This window comes from Chelonoidis abingdonii, chromosome 8 (assembly GCF_003597395.2).
Source record: "Chelonoidis abingdonii isolate Lonesome George chromosome 8, CheloAbing_2.0, whole genome shotgun sequence".
Taxonomy (NCBI): Eukaryota; Metazoa; Chordata; order Testudines; family Testudinidae; genus Chelonoidis; species Chelonoidis abingdonii.
The window spans coordinates 82818972-82834416 of NC_133776.1; the positions used below are offsets into that span (position 1 = coordinate 82818972).

The window sequence follows — 15445 nt, forward strand, 5'->3', positions numbered from 1 at the left end:
ACCGAAGTGCCACCGAAGACCCAGAGCGCCGCTAGGTGAGTAAAAATTAAAAAGGCGCCTCTAGCCAGAGAAGAGATTCTCACTGGGCGCAGGGCCCTCTTAGGCGCAGGGCCCAATTCGGGGGAATAGGTCTAAGGCCGGCCCTGGTAGAGGGACACACATTCTGGTTTGTTACATAGAGGGGTGCACATAGAGTGTTATCTAGGGTGGCTAATGAAGATTGGGCTGGTGGCTTTTGACTGATTGATTGATTTTAAAAACAGTCCTGACATATTTATGGAGGGGGGGGATGTAAATAGTGACACCCCCATAAAAACACAAATGTGTGCCTAAAGGTAGACGGATCAAGCTTGATGCATGTCCCTTTGGGGTCTGTTTAAAATAAATAAAATTATATTGTCTTTCCAAATGAGATTGTATTCACATCTGATAATGTGAAACTATTAAGAAAACAATTCTCCCCACCCTTCAGTGCATACATATACATGTGCTCACACACTCAGCAAGAGTCAGCCTCCATCCTTCAGGAACCTTTTTCATATCTCCAATGGCCAATATTACAATGGGTTACCAAACCCAGGAAGGTCTTAAAGTAAACTTTCCTCTTTCCACTGCCACTACAAATAAACAAGCTCAGAATGTGTGCCTCAGGGAGGGGTGTGTGGTTAGTAGGTAGTGCACTGGACTGAGAGTCAGGAGAGAAGGGGGATCTATTCCCAGCTCTGCCACTGGCCAGCTGTGTGACCTTGGATAAGTCACTTTGCCTTTCTGTTTTCCCTCCCACCCTTGTCCATGTAACTCAAACCTGGGGTCTCTGGAGCTAAATGCATGAGCCTCAAGCCATATGGCTCTTAGCTAAAGCTGTAGAGTGGACTCATTAATCTCTCTCTAAGCGGTCTCAGAGTTACTTGAGGGGACAGAACACCACACCCGGGAGGTGTGTGGGTTACATTTAAACTGTAAACTCTTCACAATGGGGTTCATTTCTCACTATGCATTTTATGCAGTCCTAGCACAATACGGCCCAATCCTAGTTAGTGCCTCTGAGCACTACTGTAATTCAAATCTTAATAATGATGTGTTCCTCTGTATTCAGATTTGGGAAGGCTGAGGCATGAATGCCTAGTGAGGCCATCCAGCATATCATTTTAAATCTAAGAGTTGCTGCATTGATCTTTACACTCCTGTCTGCGTTCTTCAAGGCAACTTCTCACATCTGAAAAAGCAACTGAACCTTCACTTCTATCCTTCTCCATTTTTCATTAGATTTCTTTTCCCCTACTGAATGTCATTCTCGTCTAAGTTCCCTCTAAGCTGTGTGGCCATGCAGCAGCCTATTAAGCCCCACGCAGGCACTCGGCTGCGGTGAAGAGAGATGCCTCTCCTCCAGCCCTGGACCTACCACAGCGGGGAGAGGTTCCCCTCCCCCAGCCCCAACCAACCCAGCTCCACCCCAGAGCTGCTGCAGCCAGGGGAGAGGTGCCTATCCCCCGGCCCCAGCCCTGGAGCTACCGTGGCAGGGAGAGGCACCTATCTGCCCCAGCTCAGGTGCTGCTGCAGGGCAGAGAGCTGGGGGGAGTCGTCTCTTCCCCCCTGTAGCCCCAGTGCAGCCTGAACCACAAACCCTTCATCCCCAGCCCCACCCCAGAGCCTTCACCCACAGCCAAAGTCCTCATCCCCTCTCTTCCCTTGCACCTCAACCCTCTGCCCCAGTCCTGAGCTACCTATCACACTCTAAACCCCTCAGCCCCACCCCCACCACATGAATTTTGTTATGTGCACCAATACGGAGGTGATTTGTCACACATGACCTCCATATTGGTGCACATAACAAAATTCATTCCGCACATGCGTGGGAAAAATTAGTGAGAACACTGGCGCTCGTGCAAGGTTCTAGGCTGAAACTCTCTTCAGTCAAACTTTTCTCTTTACCCCAAAGCATGTGCAGCATTGGCACAGCAAAGCCAATTGGCTTCCCCAAATCCTTGCCACTCAGCAGTGCATCTCACCTCTGACCTAGAGGAAAGCACATCAAGGAGTAATAGCAGGGCTCAGTCTCCATGGCCCATTCAGTCCTTGGGCTCTGGTGAGATTGCCACCAACTCACTGCTGTGGAAGTTGAGAGATGTGGATGTCTGACAACTATAAACCAAACCGGGTCCTCTAATTGCTTTCACAGCATGAAATTCATGAGTTCTGCATCCTCACCTGGTCTTTCTGTGGCTCTTGTCGCAACAGGTCATGAGCATCCTTTCAGCATCATACTGAGCTGCCTTCGAGACTCTGTTGACCAACACCAAGGAACCAACAACAACACACTCCTAGCTGATGGGACAGAGGTTGCCATCTTGGATCAGCTTCCCAAGGACAGGCAGTGTCAGTTCATCCTGAAACCCAGGCCCCAAGCTCCAAGGCAGCTGAGGACAGGTGAGAGCCCAGATGATACTGTGTGTCCCTTCAGAGGACTTGGGAGCTCTCCCTGTGGCAGTTGCTGACTTTCTGTTGCATTGGGTTTTTATTTTAGAGAGACACTCTCAGCTTGACTATATCTGCAGTGAAAGGAGGGTTGATTTTGTCACTTCATAAATCAGAGCCTGTTCCTGCTCCCTCTGAACATACGTTGACTTCAGTGGTAGCAGGACTTCACCCTTAACCATTACTTTGGCTCTCATTACCAAATTTTAGGAACTTGGTTAGCACTCAAAAGAAAGTTACGATCCCCTTGGACGAATTGCTATGCTCCACACACAGTGTCACCAAAGAGACCATATACAGCTCTCTGACCAGGTCTTCCCAAGAAGCATAGGAGACATGTTGTCTCTGAGGTCTTTGTTTATTGACTGGCTAATGGTTTACTGATACCTTGAACTCAGCATGTAATAACATCCATGTTAGAGCATTCAAATGATACAAGAATTATCCATGACAAATTTATTTGCCAATTGACAAAAAATGCACCAGTAGTTTCTTTGATGAGTATTATTTGACCCTCTGTAGAGCTACACACGTAAAAAAGATGATTCACAGATAACTTATTCACCAACCAGGGCCGGCTCCAGGCCACAGCGCAAAGCGCATGCTTGGGGTGGCATGCCGCAGGGGGCGCTCTGCCGGTTGCTGGGAGGGCAGCAGGCGGCTCCCGGTGGAGCTGCCACAGGCGTGGCTGCGGACAGTCCGCTGATCCTGCGGCTCCGGTGGACCTCCCGCACACACGCCTGTGGCAGCTTCACCGGAGCCGCGGGACCAGCTGACCATCCGCAGAAATGCCTGCGGGAGGTCTACTGGAGCCGCGGGACCAGCAAGCGGCAGAGTGCCCCCTGTGGCATGCCACCGTGCTTGGGGCAGCGAAATTGCTAGAGCCGGCCCTGTCACCAACAGATAGAAGAAGTTAATCACTCAGGGCTGAATGCACAAAAGAAGTTAGGTGCTGAAGTCCGTGTTTTAGACACCTAAGTTCCAATTTCGGGTTCACTGTGATGAACAAAACTCCTGCTGAACCTTGAAAGTGCCTAAACTCACCTACCACCGAAGTTTTTGCACTAAAGTTCCCTAGGTGCCATGTTTCTCGCTCTGGACATGTGCATGGCTGCCTGCCTGTGGGCATTCAGGGGCCTGTCTCCCAACTAAGTCCTGGAGTGATTCCCAAAACAGGGGAAGAGAGGCATTTGCCAGCCTAACTCACCTGATCTGATAGGTGTGCTCAGGGGCTGCCTACCAGATCCACCTCCCTTAGGTGAGCTTACATGATGCAGCAGCCTCTCCCCCCCGTAACATTATTAACCCACAGTGCAACAGCTTCTACTTGAGAGACTGAAGGAATCCCTGTATATGTAAAATATCCCACAGCCCAGTGGGTAGGGCACTCACTTGAGAGGTGGCAGATCCCTCTTCAAAGAGGGGAACTTGAACTGTTGGTCTCCCGCATCCCAGGAGAGTACCCTAACCACTGAGCTCCTCCTCTCCTCCATCTCCCACCTGCGTGTTGCTAAGATGGTACAGGCTCCTTAAATCAAAAGAGGGTTCCCAGCTAAGAATCAGGAACAGAGTTAGGCGCCTCCCTGCAGCTTGGACTTAGGCGCCTATCTCTTAGAAAGGGGTGGAGATTAGTATCCACCCACCCCCACCACAGGATCCCCACCCAGCCTGCTGGCTTTTGTGACTTGCATTGTAAGGTAGCTGCCTCTCCCCCGTCACTCTATAGGAGCCTAGGCACCTAACTCGGGCGCTGTGAATAGCAGTGATTTCCCCAGGCCCCTAAAAGTGATGCGTCGTGGCACACAGCATCACAGCGCCTAACTCCTTTGGAGCATTCAGCCCTCAAAGTGCTAGGGAATATACCCAGCCCCAAGCCACTCACTGCACTGCAGTAAGGAGACACATGACTGAATGGCGTCCCCAGCATTAAGGCCGCCCAGCCCTTCTTCACTGCAGATAAATGACTGTTGTTATCTTTACTAACGTTTATTATGGTAGTGCCGAAAGGCCAGCCAAGAATGGGCCCCATCGTGCTAGACGATGTCTGTGCGATGGCAAGTTTGTGAACTATTTGCCCTGTGGGTTTTCATTGGGTGACTGACCTTACTCTGCCCACTGGATTTAAGAGACTTCTCCCAGTCAAGACTCCCATATAGTTCCAGTCCATGACATAGGAACTTTGACATTACATGTCCCTGTAATAGATATAAACCCATTTGCATGATTCTAACCCCCACCCCGTGGCTAATGCCCAGTCCTTGCACAATGAGCATACTGTAACACAAGGGCTTTTGGCTATTTCAGAATCCTTGCAGAAACACACCAAGAGGAAGAAATCTTTGATTGACTGGGCTTTGCGCCGGACCACTACAGGCAGCCCAGCATCACATTCTCCCCCCACTCCACGGAAACTCTTCGGCCTGTCTTTGTCCTCTGTGTGTCCCGATGGAATCCTCCCCAAGCCTATTATGGTAAGAGGGCAGTTATGTCATGAATCCTAGCATGAGTTTGACTATATCATCTATCAACCCATCTCTGTCTCAGTCATCTGTGGTATCTCTGAGGATCCGGTCACCCAGGTGTGTATGGGGGGAGGAGGAGTAGTCCTCTCCTGTGCTATAACATTGATTCAGTACTCATTCAAAATCATGAACAAAAGCATCCCCTACAGAGTCACCCATAGCACTTCCTGTACCATCTAGATTTCCTTGAGGATCTCCTATCTAATGCTGACCAGCCTTAGCCCTGCTTAGTTTGTGAGGTCTAACACAATATGGGTTCAGATGATAAACCCTTTTAAATCTATTTTGGGGCTGGGCTTTCTCCTAGGACATGCTGCTTCTGCTGTACCATGAAGGTCCTTCCACAAGGGGCATTTTCAGGCGCTCTGCCAATGCCAAGATCTGCAAGGAACTGAAAGAGAAATTGAACTCTGGAGATGATGTCCAGATGGATGGCGAGTCAGTCTTTGTGGCTGCAGCAGTCATCACTGTAAGTTACTCCAAGCAATACTGCCCTCTGGGCGAAAACCATACCCTAGCACAGCACTTTGCATTCAGTGAGGGAGGTAACATGATCCTGCCAGCCAGGGGAAAGCATTTTTAATTGGGCACATTCTGCATACCCCGCCCCCGTTTCTTGGCTGGGTACATGTAAGAAAGGAGACATGCCCCTGCATGAATAGAGATTTGCTGCCTTAATTGTCTTTAACATGCAGAAAGGAATATTGCCCTCAGGCCAGTATCCCTTTTTGTACCTTCTAATGCAGTGGTTCTCAAACTTTTGTACTGGTGATCCCTTTCACATAGCAAGCCTCTGAGTGCGACCCCACCCCCCTTATAACTTAAAAACACTTTTTATATATTTAAGACCATTATAAATGCTGGAGGCAAAGTGGGATTGGGAGTGGAGGCTGATAGCTCACGACCCCCCACGTAACAACCTCGAGACCCCCTGAGGGGTCCAGATGCCCAGTTTGAGAACCCTTGTTGTAATGAAATACTACAGCAGAACCTCAGACAGCAAGGGGTTAAACAGATCAGGGCTGTGTCTACACTGCAGAGTTAACTTGAATTACCTACATTCAAGTTATTCCTCTCAAGTTAACCTAGCTGAAGTGCAAGCAGCCACACTGCACTACAACTTTCGAGCTGCTGTGTCCACACGGCACTGCTTTCATTGGTGTATGTCGCTAGGACTTTGGGGAGTTCTTTGTGCTACTGCAAGTGGAGCTGCTCTGTGAATTATTTCCCAGTGAATTGTGGAAAAACTTGTGGGAAGGCACTGGAGGACTGAGATGTAAATGAGATGAGAATAGTTCAGGCTTGCACTTGAAATACGTTCCCAGTTCTCCACTTGTTGGCCAGCCGACAGAGTAGAAATCTCCCTAGGTCACTGTTTGCTTGAGGGGGACATTCAGACTGATTTCAATTCAAGCCATATATTAGGCTGTGGAACAGTATCCCAAGGGAAGTGGTAGAAACCCCATTGTTTGGACATTTAAATATGGACTAGACAAACCTCTGGCAAACATACAGTACTATAAAGAATAATCCAGCTCTGGCCAATGGATGGATTAGATGGTCCTTTTCCTTCTAAGATACACAGACCAAGTCTGTTTGCAGTGCTGCATGATGGGGAGCAGGGAGGCCTTGTGGGAATTGATTTGTGTCATGTTTCATTTTATCTTATGTATAATAAACATGAACGTTTATGCACTATGAAACAAACGATTCAAAACTGACCAGACTACTCTGCATATATATATTTAATTCAGGATTTTCTGCGAAATATACCTGATAGTGTTCTATCCTCAGACATGCACGGGCTGTGGATGGAAGCCGTGGACACAGTAAATCGAGGGCATAAGATTGAAGCCATCAAAAGGTATGTAAATGTCCCATTGTGTTTCTCTTGAGGAGGCATGTATCATTTCCACCCGCACAGCATAGTTACCATGTTCTAAGAGACTCCTCATACTGCTCTAGGCCAGCTCACTGCTCTTGATCCACTGGTTGCTGATGCCTATGAATGCCAGTTGCTAGCAAATTTGGTCAGAACATTTTCATCAAAACAATTTTTTAGTGAAAGATGTTGACATTTTTGACAGAATTGTGCATGAGATTTTTTTTTCTTTACCAAACCTCTGCCCTGCCCCCTACCAAAAAAAAAAATCTTTTCTGATGATCAGCCATAATTGCTAGAATTCAAGCAAAGAAAGGACAGTGATTTGGATCTCAGTGGTACCATTGGGTATAAATGGAATTAGATGCTTAACTATGGTGGTTCTTTCTTGCATGCACAAAGTTAAAATGATAGCCACATCAGTGTGATAGTCAGGAAGGAGTCGCCTGCCAGACATAGTATCAGGGACCTGATGAGTTTATTTACCTGCCTCAGACTGGCACATTGAGCAGTACTTGTCCATTAGCATCACATGGGCATAACCTATATGTCAAATCTCTTCCTATACCTGGCTGAGCACAGGGGAGGGGGTTTAAACAGTAAGTTTGGCTGGTCCTCCTTCCCCTCAGATCTCTGTACCATAAGTCCTAGCAAAATGCATCACTGTTCATGCTGCTGGCATTAGTCTGTATGTGTGTCCTCCAGCATCTGCTGAGGCACTATGGACTAAAGTCCAAATTTTCCCAGAATGCATTAGACAGCATAGTAGGTGTGAATGCACAAACATGATAGCGACACAACTGTGTGGTGAATGTAACTCAATCCTATTTGTTGTAGAGGGGTCAGCTGAGTGTGTCACAAACAGGTTACAAAAATGCCATTGTACCTGTAGTATAGGCAGGGCTTTTGAAAGTCAGTTGTCATTTTTGGGGACCAGGTTTTACAAGTTCCTTGTTTTGCTTTGTTTCTTTTCCCTGGACAGTTTGGTGAAGCAGCTCCCAGAAGCCAACCTCATTTTACTCAGACACCTGTTCGGAGTCCTGCATCAGATTGAGAAGAATTCAGGGGAGAATCAGATGAATGCATTTAACCTGGCTCTTTGCATAGCTCCCAACATGCTATGGCTTCCTAGCCCCACTGGGCCTGAAGAGGAAAGCAGGTCTACAAAAAAGGTAAATACTCTTGGTGGGATTCTGCCCATGATTTTCTTCCCGTCTCCTATGACATATTCCTCTGCAGCCTACAAAGGAACTATAGAGTTGAACTACTTTAGATAAGTAGTAATTTACCCACCTTTACCCTCACCACCCTGTGCAGATTGTTGTGGGGTGACTTGGCCACCGAGGTTCTCCAGGGATGGAGGCACCAAAAGAAGTCATGATCTGCTCTAACAAATGGACTTCCCTGCTGGACGTCTTGTGCTGGGAGTGGCTAGGAGGGCACTTAGCATCTCGAACTGTGTCCCCATCTGAAATATCTAATAATGGTGGCACTATCCTGCAGAGAGGAGCAAATCTAACATCATGACACATATTGCCTGTGAGATGATGACAATAATAATTAGGACCATGGGATTTGCTGTATCAGCTCACCCTTCTTTAGTCCAGCTTCTTGCCTCCGGCTATGACTAATACACAAGCATCCAAGCTGGAAGAGATGCTTCCTAGCTTTCTGAGCCAAAAAGAAGCTTCTGGATTAAGTGTTGCATTTGTGCAGAGAAAGGCATCATCATATTTTCTCCCTGGGCTAATTTGTCTTGGAGGATAATAGAGGTGGATATATTTTCCCCGAACTGACCCTAGTTTCCTTTCCTTTGGCAGGTGGCCATGTTAGTGCAGTTCCTGATTGAAAACTCGGCAGAAATTTTTGGAAGTGACATCACTTCGCTGTTTCAAAGACCAGACAAAGGAAAGTCAAAAAGCTCTGAGGATTTCCTGGGTAAGGCTGTGGAATTTCCCCAGTGATGTCTGGTCACTCACAACCACTGTCAAATGCCTCTTACAAAGAAGACTACAGTTCCCACACTCCTTGTCCAGCGGAAACTAAAAGAGGGGACTCGTTCTCAGCCAGTCCTTTCCCCCTACTTCCTACCTATGTTTTGACGAGGGCATTGGAGGATGCAGGCACAGCAACTAGGATATGCATCCCTATTTGGCTGGCTTCCCCCTTCTCCATTACCCTGCTGCTGTTTCCAGCTCCTCCAGGTTTGGCAGACAATTTGCCTCAGAATTCATGGAGCAAGCACCATTTCCCAACAGCTATTTTTTTTTTTTTTAAGTGAAACAGTTTAAACCGATTTTCTAAAATTAGACTTGGTAGCTCAGAATTTAAAGAGATCCATTTGCCTCTACTGAATACACACAGACTGTGGTCTAATGACGAGAGCCTGAGTCTTGTGAGCCAGGATTCTGGGGTTCCATTTCCACTTCTGCCACAGACTTGCCGGGTAGCCTTGAGGAAATCATTTCCCCACTCCAGGCCTCAGTTTCCCCAACTGTAAAAGACGGTGGATAATTCTCTTTCTGCCTTGCAGTAGTCTTGTGAGAATTAATTAATTAATTAATTAATTAATTAACATTCATAAAGCACTTGAAGATCTGCAAAGGGAAGATACTCGGTTGTTTCAGTTATAGTAGTAAATGCAGTAGAGTATGGCTGCAGTTCGAGCTGGGGGGTGAGAATCTGCGATGCTGGACACACACTCAGGACAGCTGGCCTTTCCTGCTGCTTGCACCACCACAGCTACCCTCTATTTTTAGCACACTAGCTCAATCAGAGCTAGCATGGGTTTGTCTCCTCAAGCTGGATATCGCCTCCAGCTCTAAGTGCAGACATACCCTTTGATACCTAGTTGATAGGCACTTTGGCAGGTAGATAGGAACACAGATAATTATGTGCATTTCTGTAGACTTGCAAAGAGTTAATTTGCATTCTCTCTGCATGTCTTCCCCAGGTATTGGCATGGCTCAGCACACTGATTCCTCTGATGAGATGGAGTTTGCTGCCTGTGACCAGGAAAGACCAAAGTATCATCGCGTGCCTGAAGCCGTCTCCATGTTTGACCCATCCACTGGTTTGTTACTTGAAGAGGAGCAGGAAGACTGGGATCTGTTTAGTGAGATCACTGCCTGCTACCAAAGCAAAACCAGAAAGAATGCCAGCGCAGACAGCTATGACCTCCTCGAGGAAGAAGGCTCCTTCTGCTCCATTGACTCGATACGTTCACTGAGTCCTGCGAGGGATCGGTGCTCTTCTGAGCCCAGTGTCTGTCTCAGCTCTCAGCTCCCCACCCAGTGCCATGAGCCAGTGGCCCGCCAGTCCAGCTGTGATGCCACCATCATGCATAGTCACAATGATTACATCCAGAGGCTCAAGCAGCTGCAGCTGGAGAGCCAGAAGCTGATTGATGAAGGCCTGAGCCCTGGGCTGAATAAGACCAGGCAGAATTTCTGGCAATCACCTCAGACCAGCTCTAGGGTGAAGAAGCTCAGCCTTCAGAAAACTAGCCTGTCCAACAGGTCCAGCTTCTCCAGCCTTTCCTCAACAACCACTTCCCCTTCAGCGTCCTCACTAAGCTCCTTAGACAGTGCTTTCTCCTACTGCTCTGAGTCCTCAGCCTTCAGCCCCACAGATGTCTCCTCCCTGCCTTTCATGTTTGGCACTTCCACCCGACTCCATGCCTTGTCGCCAAAGACAGCACAGAGGTCCCTGAAAGAATGGAAAAAGCCCTTGATATCTCCTTTGCCCTTGAACCCTTGTGACTTGGACTCATGGAGCAAGTCTGAGCACAGGGACATGGGGAGCAGTCATACCATTGGGGAAGTGAAGGGCTTTGTGCCCATCAATGGGGCAGCCATGGGAAGCCTGTTAAATGAGAGTGACTGGGAGGAAGAGGAAAGACAAGTGAGATGTGCCAGGGGTTCTGGACAAGCTCTCAGAAACCAATGTTATTTCAAGGAGTCTGAATGTAAAACAGACCCCCCAACTCATATCCCAACCAATGAGAGCTCATCAGCGACTGACAAGCAAGGGCCCAGGGAGAAATCAGTTAAACACATTGAGATAAAAGGCCCGGAGGTTTCCCCTCCCAGGCAGGAAAGCCTGAAGCGCACCAAGATAACCTTTTACATGGCCCCAAATAAAGGAAGCCCACAGGGGTCTCCAATGGAACAGGAGGATGAGGGTTTCTCAGTGAGCGTCCATAGCACCAAATCAAACAGCAGCAGTGACCAAAACACGTCCAAGAGTCAACAAACAGTAAGAGTCCATATACCCCAGACAGTGTTTTATGGGCAGAACACCCCTTTGGTGCTGCAGTCTGTCTCCCGGAGATACCATCACGAAGCAACGAGCCAGCGGCTGCAGGTGGAGTGCAAAGAGACTCCCCAAAGCATTCCCCCTGCAGAGGGGCTGATGGATGATGCTCAGCAAGTGGCATCTGCCAAAAGCCACAGGAAGAGCATCAATGCCTTCAGCCACACCATCCGCATCATCCTCCCAGCCTCCATCCGCAACACCATCAGGGAATACTTCAAGCACGATGAGGCTAAGAACTGCCATGCAGCGGATGCAGAAGCTGTGGAGAGCGAACTCATCCGGGGCAGAGTGGAGTGGCTTAAAAGCCAACCACACACGGATGCATCTCCAGAGGAGTGCAAGACAGGGGCATTTGCAGAAGAGACATTTGTCTAGGAGAGGAGAGAGTGGGAACTGTGATTGTTTTTTGTACAGCATGTTGGGAAAATGTTCTGTAAAATACAATCAAGGTGTGAAGAATCTAACAGACTGTGTGGATCAATAAGTGTGAAGTGATGCTAATGTGTAATTAATGTTTGGGTTTGGGGTTTTTTTTATTCTTTGCTACCTTTTTTTTACAAAAGGTACTTATCTGACCAGTGCCCAGTGGGCTGAATCCTCCCCTAGAGTTTTAAATTAACTGAATTATACAGAGACCTTCATCTGAATTTCAAGCTCTCCTGATAGTTTTGCCTCAAGTCATAAGTGTGTGGGGGTGAGTGGAGGGCTTGAACAGCAAACTTATCTTACATTTCATAAAAAAAAAAAATCATGATGGATCCTTGACAGTGGAGCAAAGCTTTGAGTCACCTTGCATATTTTTTAAGTTTGTACAAAACTCCACAATGTTGTTAATTTTTTGTTACCAATGTTTATTGAAATCCAAAGTATGATGCTATACCCCAACTCAAAATCCACAGCTAGTTCTTCTTTCTCTAACTTCCTTGTCCCCCGCATAGTTTGGCTTAAAATTGAAGAGTTTTCTTTGTTGATTGAGGCTGGGGTTTCCAAGGCACCTAACGGAATCAGTTGCCCAATTTCCATTGAGTTAAAGGATTAGGCACCTTGAAAATTGCAATGTTAATCTGTTATTGTGCATCCACTTCCTCTTCTTCTGGCTTCGCCCAGCAAGTATTTGGTTCAGATCCTGAGCTTGTGTAAACGGATGTGGCTCCATTGTCTTCGATGGAACTACAGTAGACCCTCAGAGTTACGAACATCTGGGGAATGGAGGTTGTTCATAAGTCTGAAATGTTTGTAACTCTGAACAAAACGTTATGGTTGTTCTTTCAAAAACTTGCAACTGAACATTGACTTAATACAGCTTTGAAACTTTACTATGCAGAAGAAAAATGCTGCTTTTAACCCTCTTAATTTAAATGAAACAAGCACAGAAACAGTTTCCTGACCTTCTCAAATCTTTTTAAACTTTCCCTTTATTTTTTTAGTAGTTTATATTTAATACAGTGCAGTACTGTACTGTATTTGCCTTTTTTTTCTTTGCTGCTGCCTGATTGCATACTTTTGGTTCCAAATGAGATGTGTGGTTGACTGGTCAATTTGTAACTCTGATGTTCGTAATTCTGAGGTTCTACTCTATGACAATTTACACTAGCTGGGGGTCTGCTCCTTGGTTCTTCTCAGCAAGTGGCTGGTCCTATGTAAGTGTCCTGGATGAAATAATTATTTCCTGGGGACTTTAACTGATGGTGAAATTTCAAGAACTCCCTTCTCAGGTATAGAGGCAGTGAATGTGGGGATCCTAATTAAATCCTTAACCATTCTTATGAGGAGTTGAGTGTGATTTGGTTTTGGCATGATGTCCAAGGAGTTGTGGAAGTAGTTGAGAAGTTTTGCCGAGTGGATACTGAAGTAAGATCCTCTCTGACCAGAAAGCTGCCATGCAGTCCAAGTACTGGTCTGCATACAGCTGAGAAAACAGCAGCTGTTAGACAATTACAGCTTCCCCCGAGTAGTGATTAATTCCCACTCAGTGAAGTGCATGCACCAATGTGTCGACTGACTGCTGCAAGCCTGGATCTAGGGATAAGTACAAATGATGTGAGTTTTAGAGAGGATTTAATAATGAAGCTGCCAGTGATTCATCAGGACAGGAAACGTGAAAACATAGCCTCAGAGCATCTGAACCACTGCGTTCAATGAACCTGTCCTGAAATCCTAAGCTAGGTCAGACCCGTTCAAACTTGTTTAGAAGTTAAGGATGCTGCAGCTCACTTCCAAAGAGCTGCCACTTTAGTTTGATGGAGGTTAGGAATCACAAGTTTCTATAGATGGGAAAAGTCACAAAGGTTAAAGATTTGTGGATGTTTGGTTTGAATGTTTTGCAGGAATTTCCAAAGCTAGTCCCCACACTGCCACACCCATCATGTTAAAGTAAAAGTAGGGAGGACAGAGAAGAGAAAAGCAGAGCGCAAGGAATTTGTGCATCTCTGTTCACTGCTTTAGGGCCTGATCCTTCACAGGGCTAAGTGGTTCCTACAAGCAACTGAGCACTTCCCTTTCCCACTGCTGAAGCTGCTCAGCACCTCACAGGATTGGACCCTAATGCAGAGGGAGGTAATGTCTAATCAGTTCAAATCACCATCACCGCTCTGATCAATGCCCCTGGAAATTACCAGGGAAGAAGCTTGTCTCATGCTCTTTGGCTGTTCCTGGTAAATTGCATGTCATCAGAGGAGAAGGTGAGCACAATAGCCCATTTTCCAAGGTGTACTGAGCTCAGTTGGGTATATGTAGCTTTTGACACAATCTGTGGCTCCTCTTATTCCTGGCTAACCTTGATGGCCTTTGCCTGACGAAAGATGTATATAATTGTACTACAAAATGCCCACTATCGTTTCCCTCGCACATGCTCACTGAAGAGATGTTCACCTTCTTTTCCCAAGCTATGGTTGTAATTATTTCAATAAAAGAAACACCGTTTTGTTTGTCATTTAATGCCTGGCACCCGTCTAGTGTTGCCTTGTCTTTAGTTCTACAGTAGTTAGTGCTGGGTAGAGGCACTGGATTGACAGCCCTGGGATTGATGTCTTCTCTTGCTCCATAGTCCATATATGGTCTGGGCAGCAGCAATACAAACTTCACAGACACACAAACACTGAGCTCAGCCCAATGAGCTGGAAGGCCCCTCCTCCAGGAGTAATGTTGCATCCCCGTGCCCGTTCTAGCTACCTAGTTACTTCTGTAGCTTTTAGCACTATACTACCTGAATTCCAACTGAGGAATGGACAGACTAGAAAAGGGCCAAGCATCATGCCAACTCTTCAGTAGGAGTCTACACTTGTCTATGTGACATCTGTTTGTGCCCTGGCTCCTCGCAGCTCTGCCTATCTAGCCACGAGAGGCAAAATGCTGTGATGTCATTGTTGGATATGACAGACAGTCATACAATCTGATCCCTTTCCCAATGTTAATGCATTTATCCTCACACTATACCTTGGACATAGGGAGACTCAATAAGCTCCAGTTACAGATGGACAATAAAGAGTAAGTGAATTGCCCAAGGTCAATGACCCTCCTTCCTTCCTTCCATCCCTTGGCCTCTCTGTTGAGAAAGGTGCCAGTTGTGTGTTTATGCTGTGGATGTTTGGTCACTGAGCTCTGGACTACGACCAATCATTTCATTTCAAAGCACTCACTGAATCTGTGGGTACGTCTACACTGCACGATTATTTCGAAGTAGTTTAAACCGATGTTACAGAACCGATGTTATAAAATTGGTTTTGCGCGTCCACAGTGCGATCAAAAAATCGATTGCTTATGTCCATGGTCCAAGGCTACCATCGATTTCAGGAGCGGTGCACTGTGGGTAGCTGTTCCTCAGCTATCCCATAGTTCCCAGCCTACCATCACCAGAACCGCCCATATTTCTCAACATTGAGGGCAAACATTGCGACCATGGCTTAGCAGTAGATAGGACAAGAACGGCTCAAGAACAGCTTAATCATTGCAAACTTTGGGCGCAATGAATTTTTGCATCACATTTGGGATTGACTGCTTTGGCAATGAGTCAATCCTCCTTATGGTGTCTAAAAATAGAGTCCATTCTGCCTCGACGTCATAGCCCCGGGAGGCTGCCTCCAAGTGCCTCCCCCCCGCATCATTTTCTCTCCCACTAACAAGTCTCTGTTTCTTATTCTGGTATTCCAATACTTCATGACACAAACGGGGAGGGGCACTGACACGTAGCCCCGGAAGGGTTGAGGGAGGAGAAGCAACGGTGCGCTCTTGCAGGGGCAACCCCTGTGAA

General features: G+C 46.9%; 1 protein-coding gene across 1 annotated transcript in view; it reads left to right on the forward strand.

The window, feature by feature from the left end:
- The window catches only part of LOC116816581 (uncharacterized), a 66906-nt gene extending 52773 nt beyond the window's left edge, over window positions 1-14133 (forward strand). The window contains exons 9-15 of the mRNA XM_032765917.2: window positions 2239-2427; window positions 4780-4946; window positions 5305-5466; window positions 6752-6861; window positions 7862-8051; window positions 8700-8817; window positions 9833-14133. Coding sequence (XP_032621808.1) covers window positions 2239-2427; window positions 4780-4946; window positions 5305-5466; window positions 6752-6861; window positions 7862-8051; window positions 8700-8817; window positions 9833-11571 — 2675 coding nt within the window. The 3' untranslated portion in view covers window positions 11572-14133. The remainder of the gene's footprint in view (window positions 1-2238; window positions 2428-4779; window positions 4947-5304; window positions 5467-6751; window positions 6862-7861; window positions 8052-8699; window positions 8818-9832) is intronic.
- The last annotated feature ends 1312 nt before the right edge of the window (window positions 14134-15445 follow it).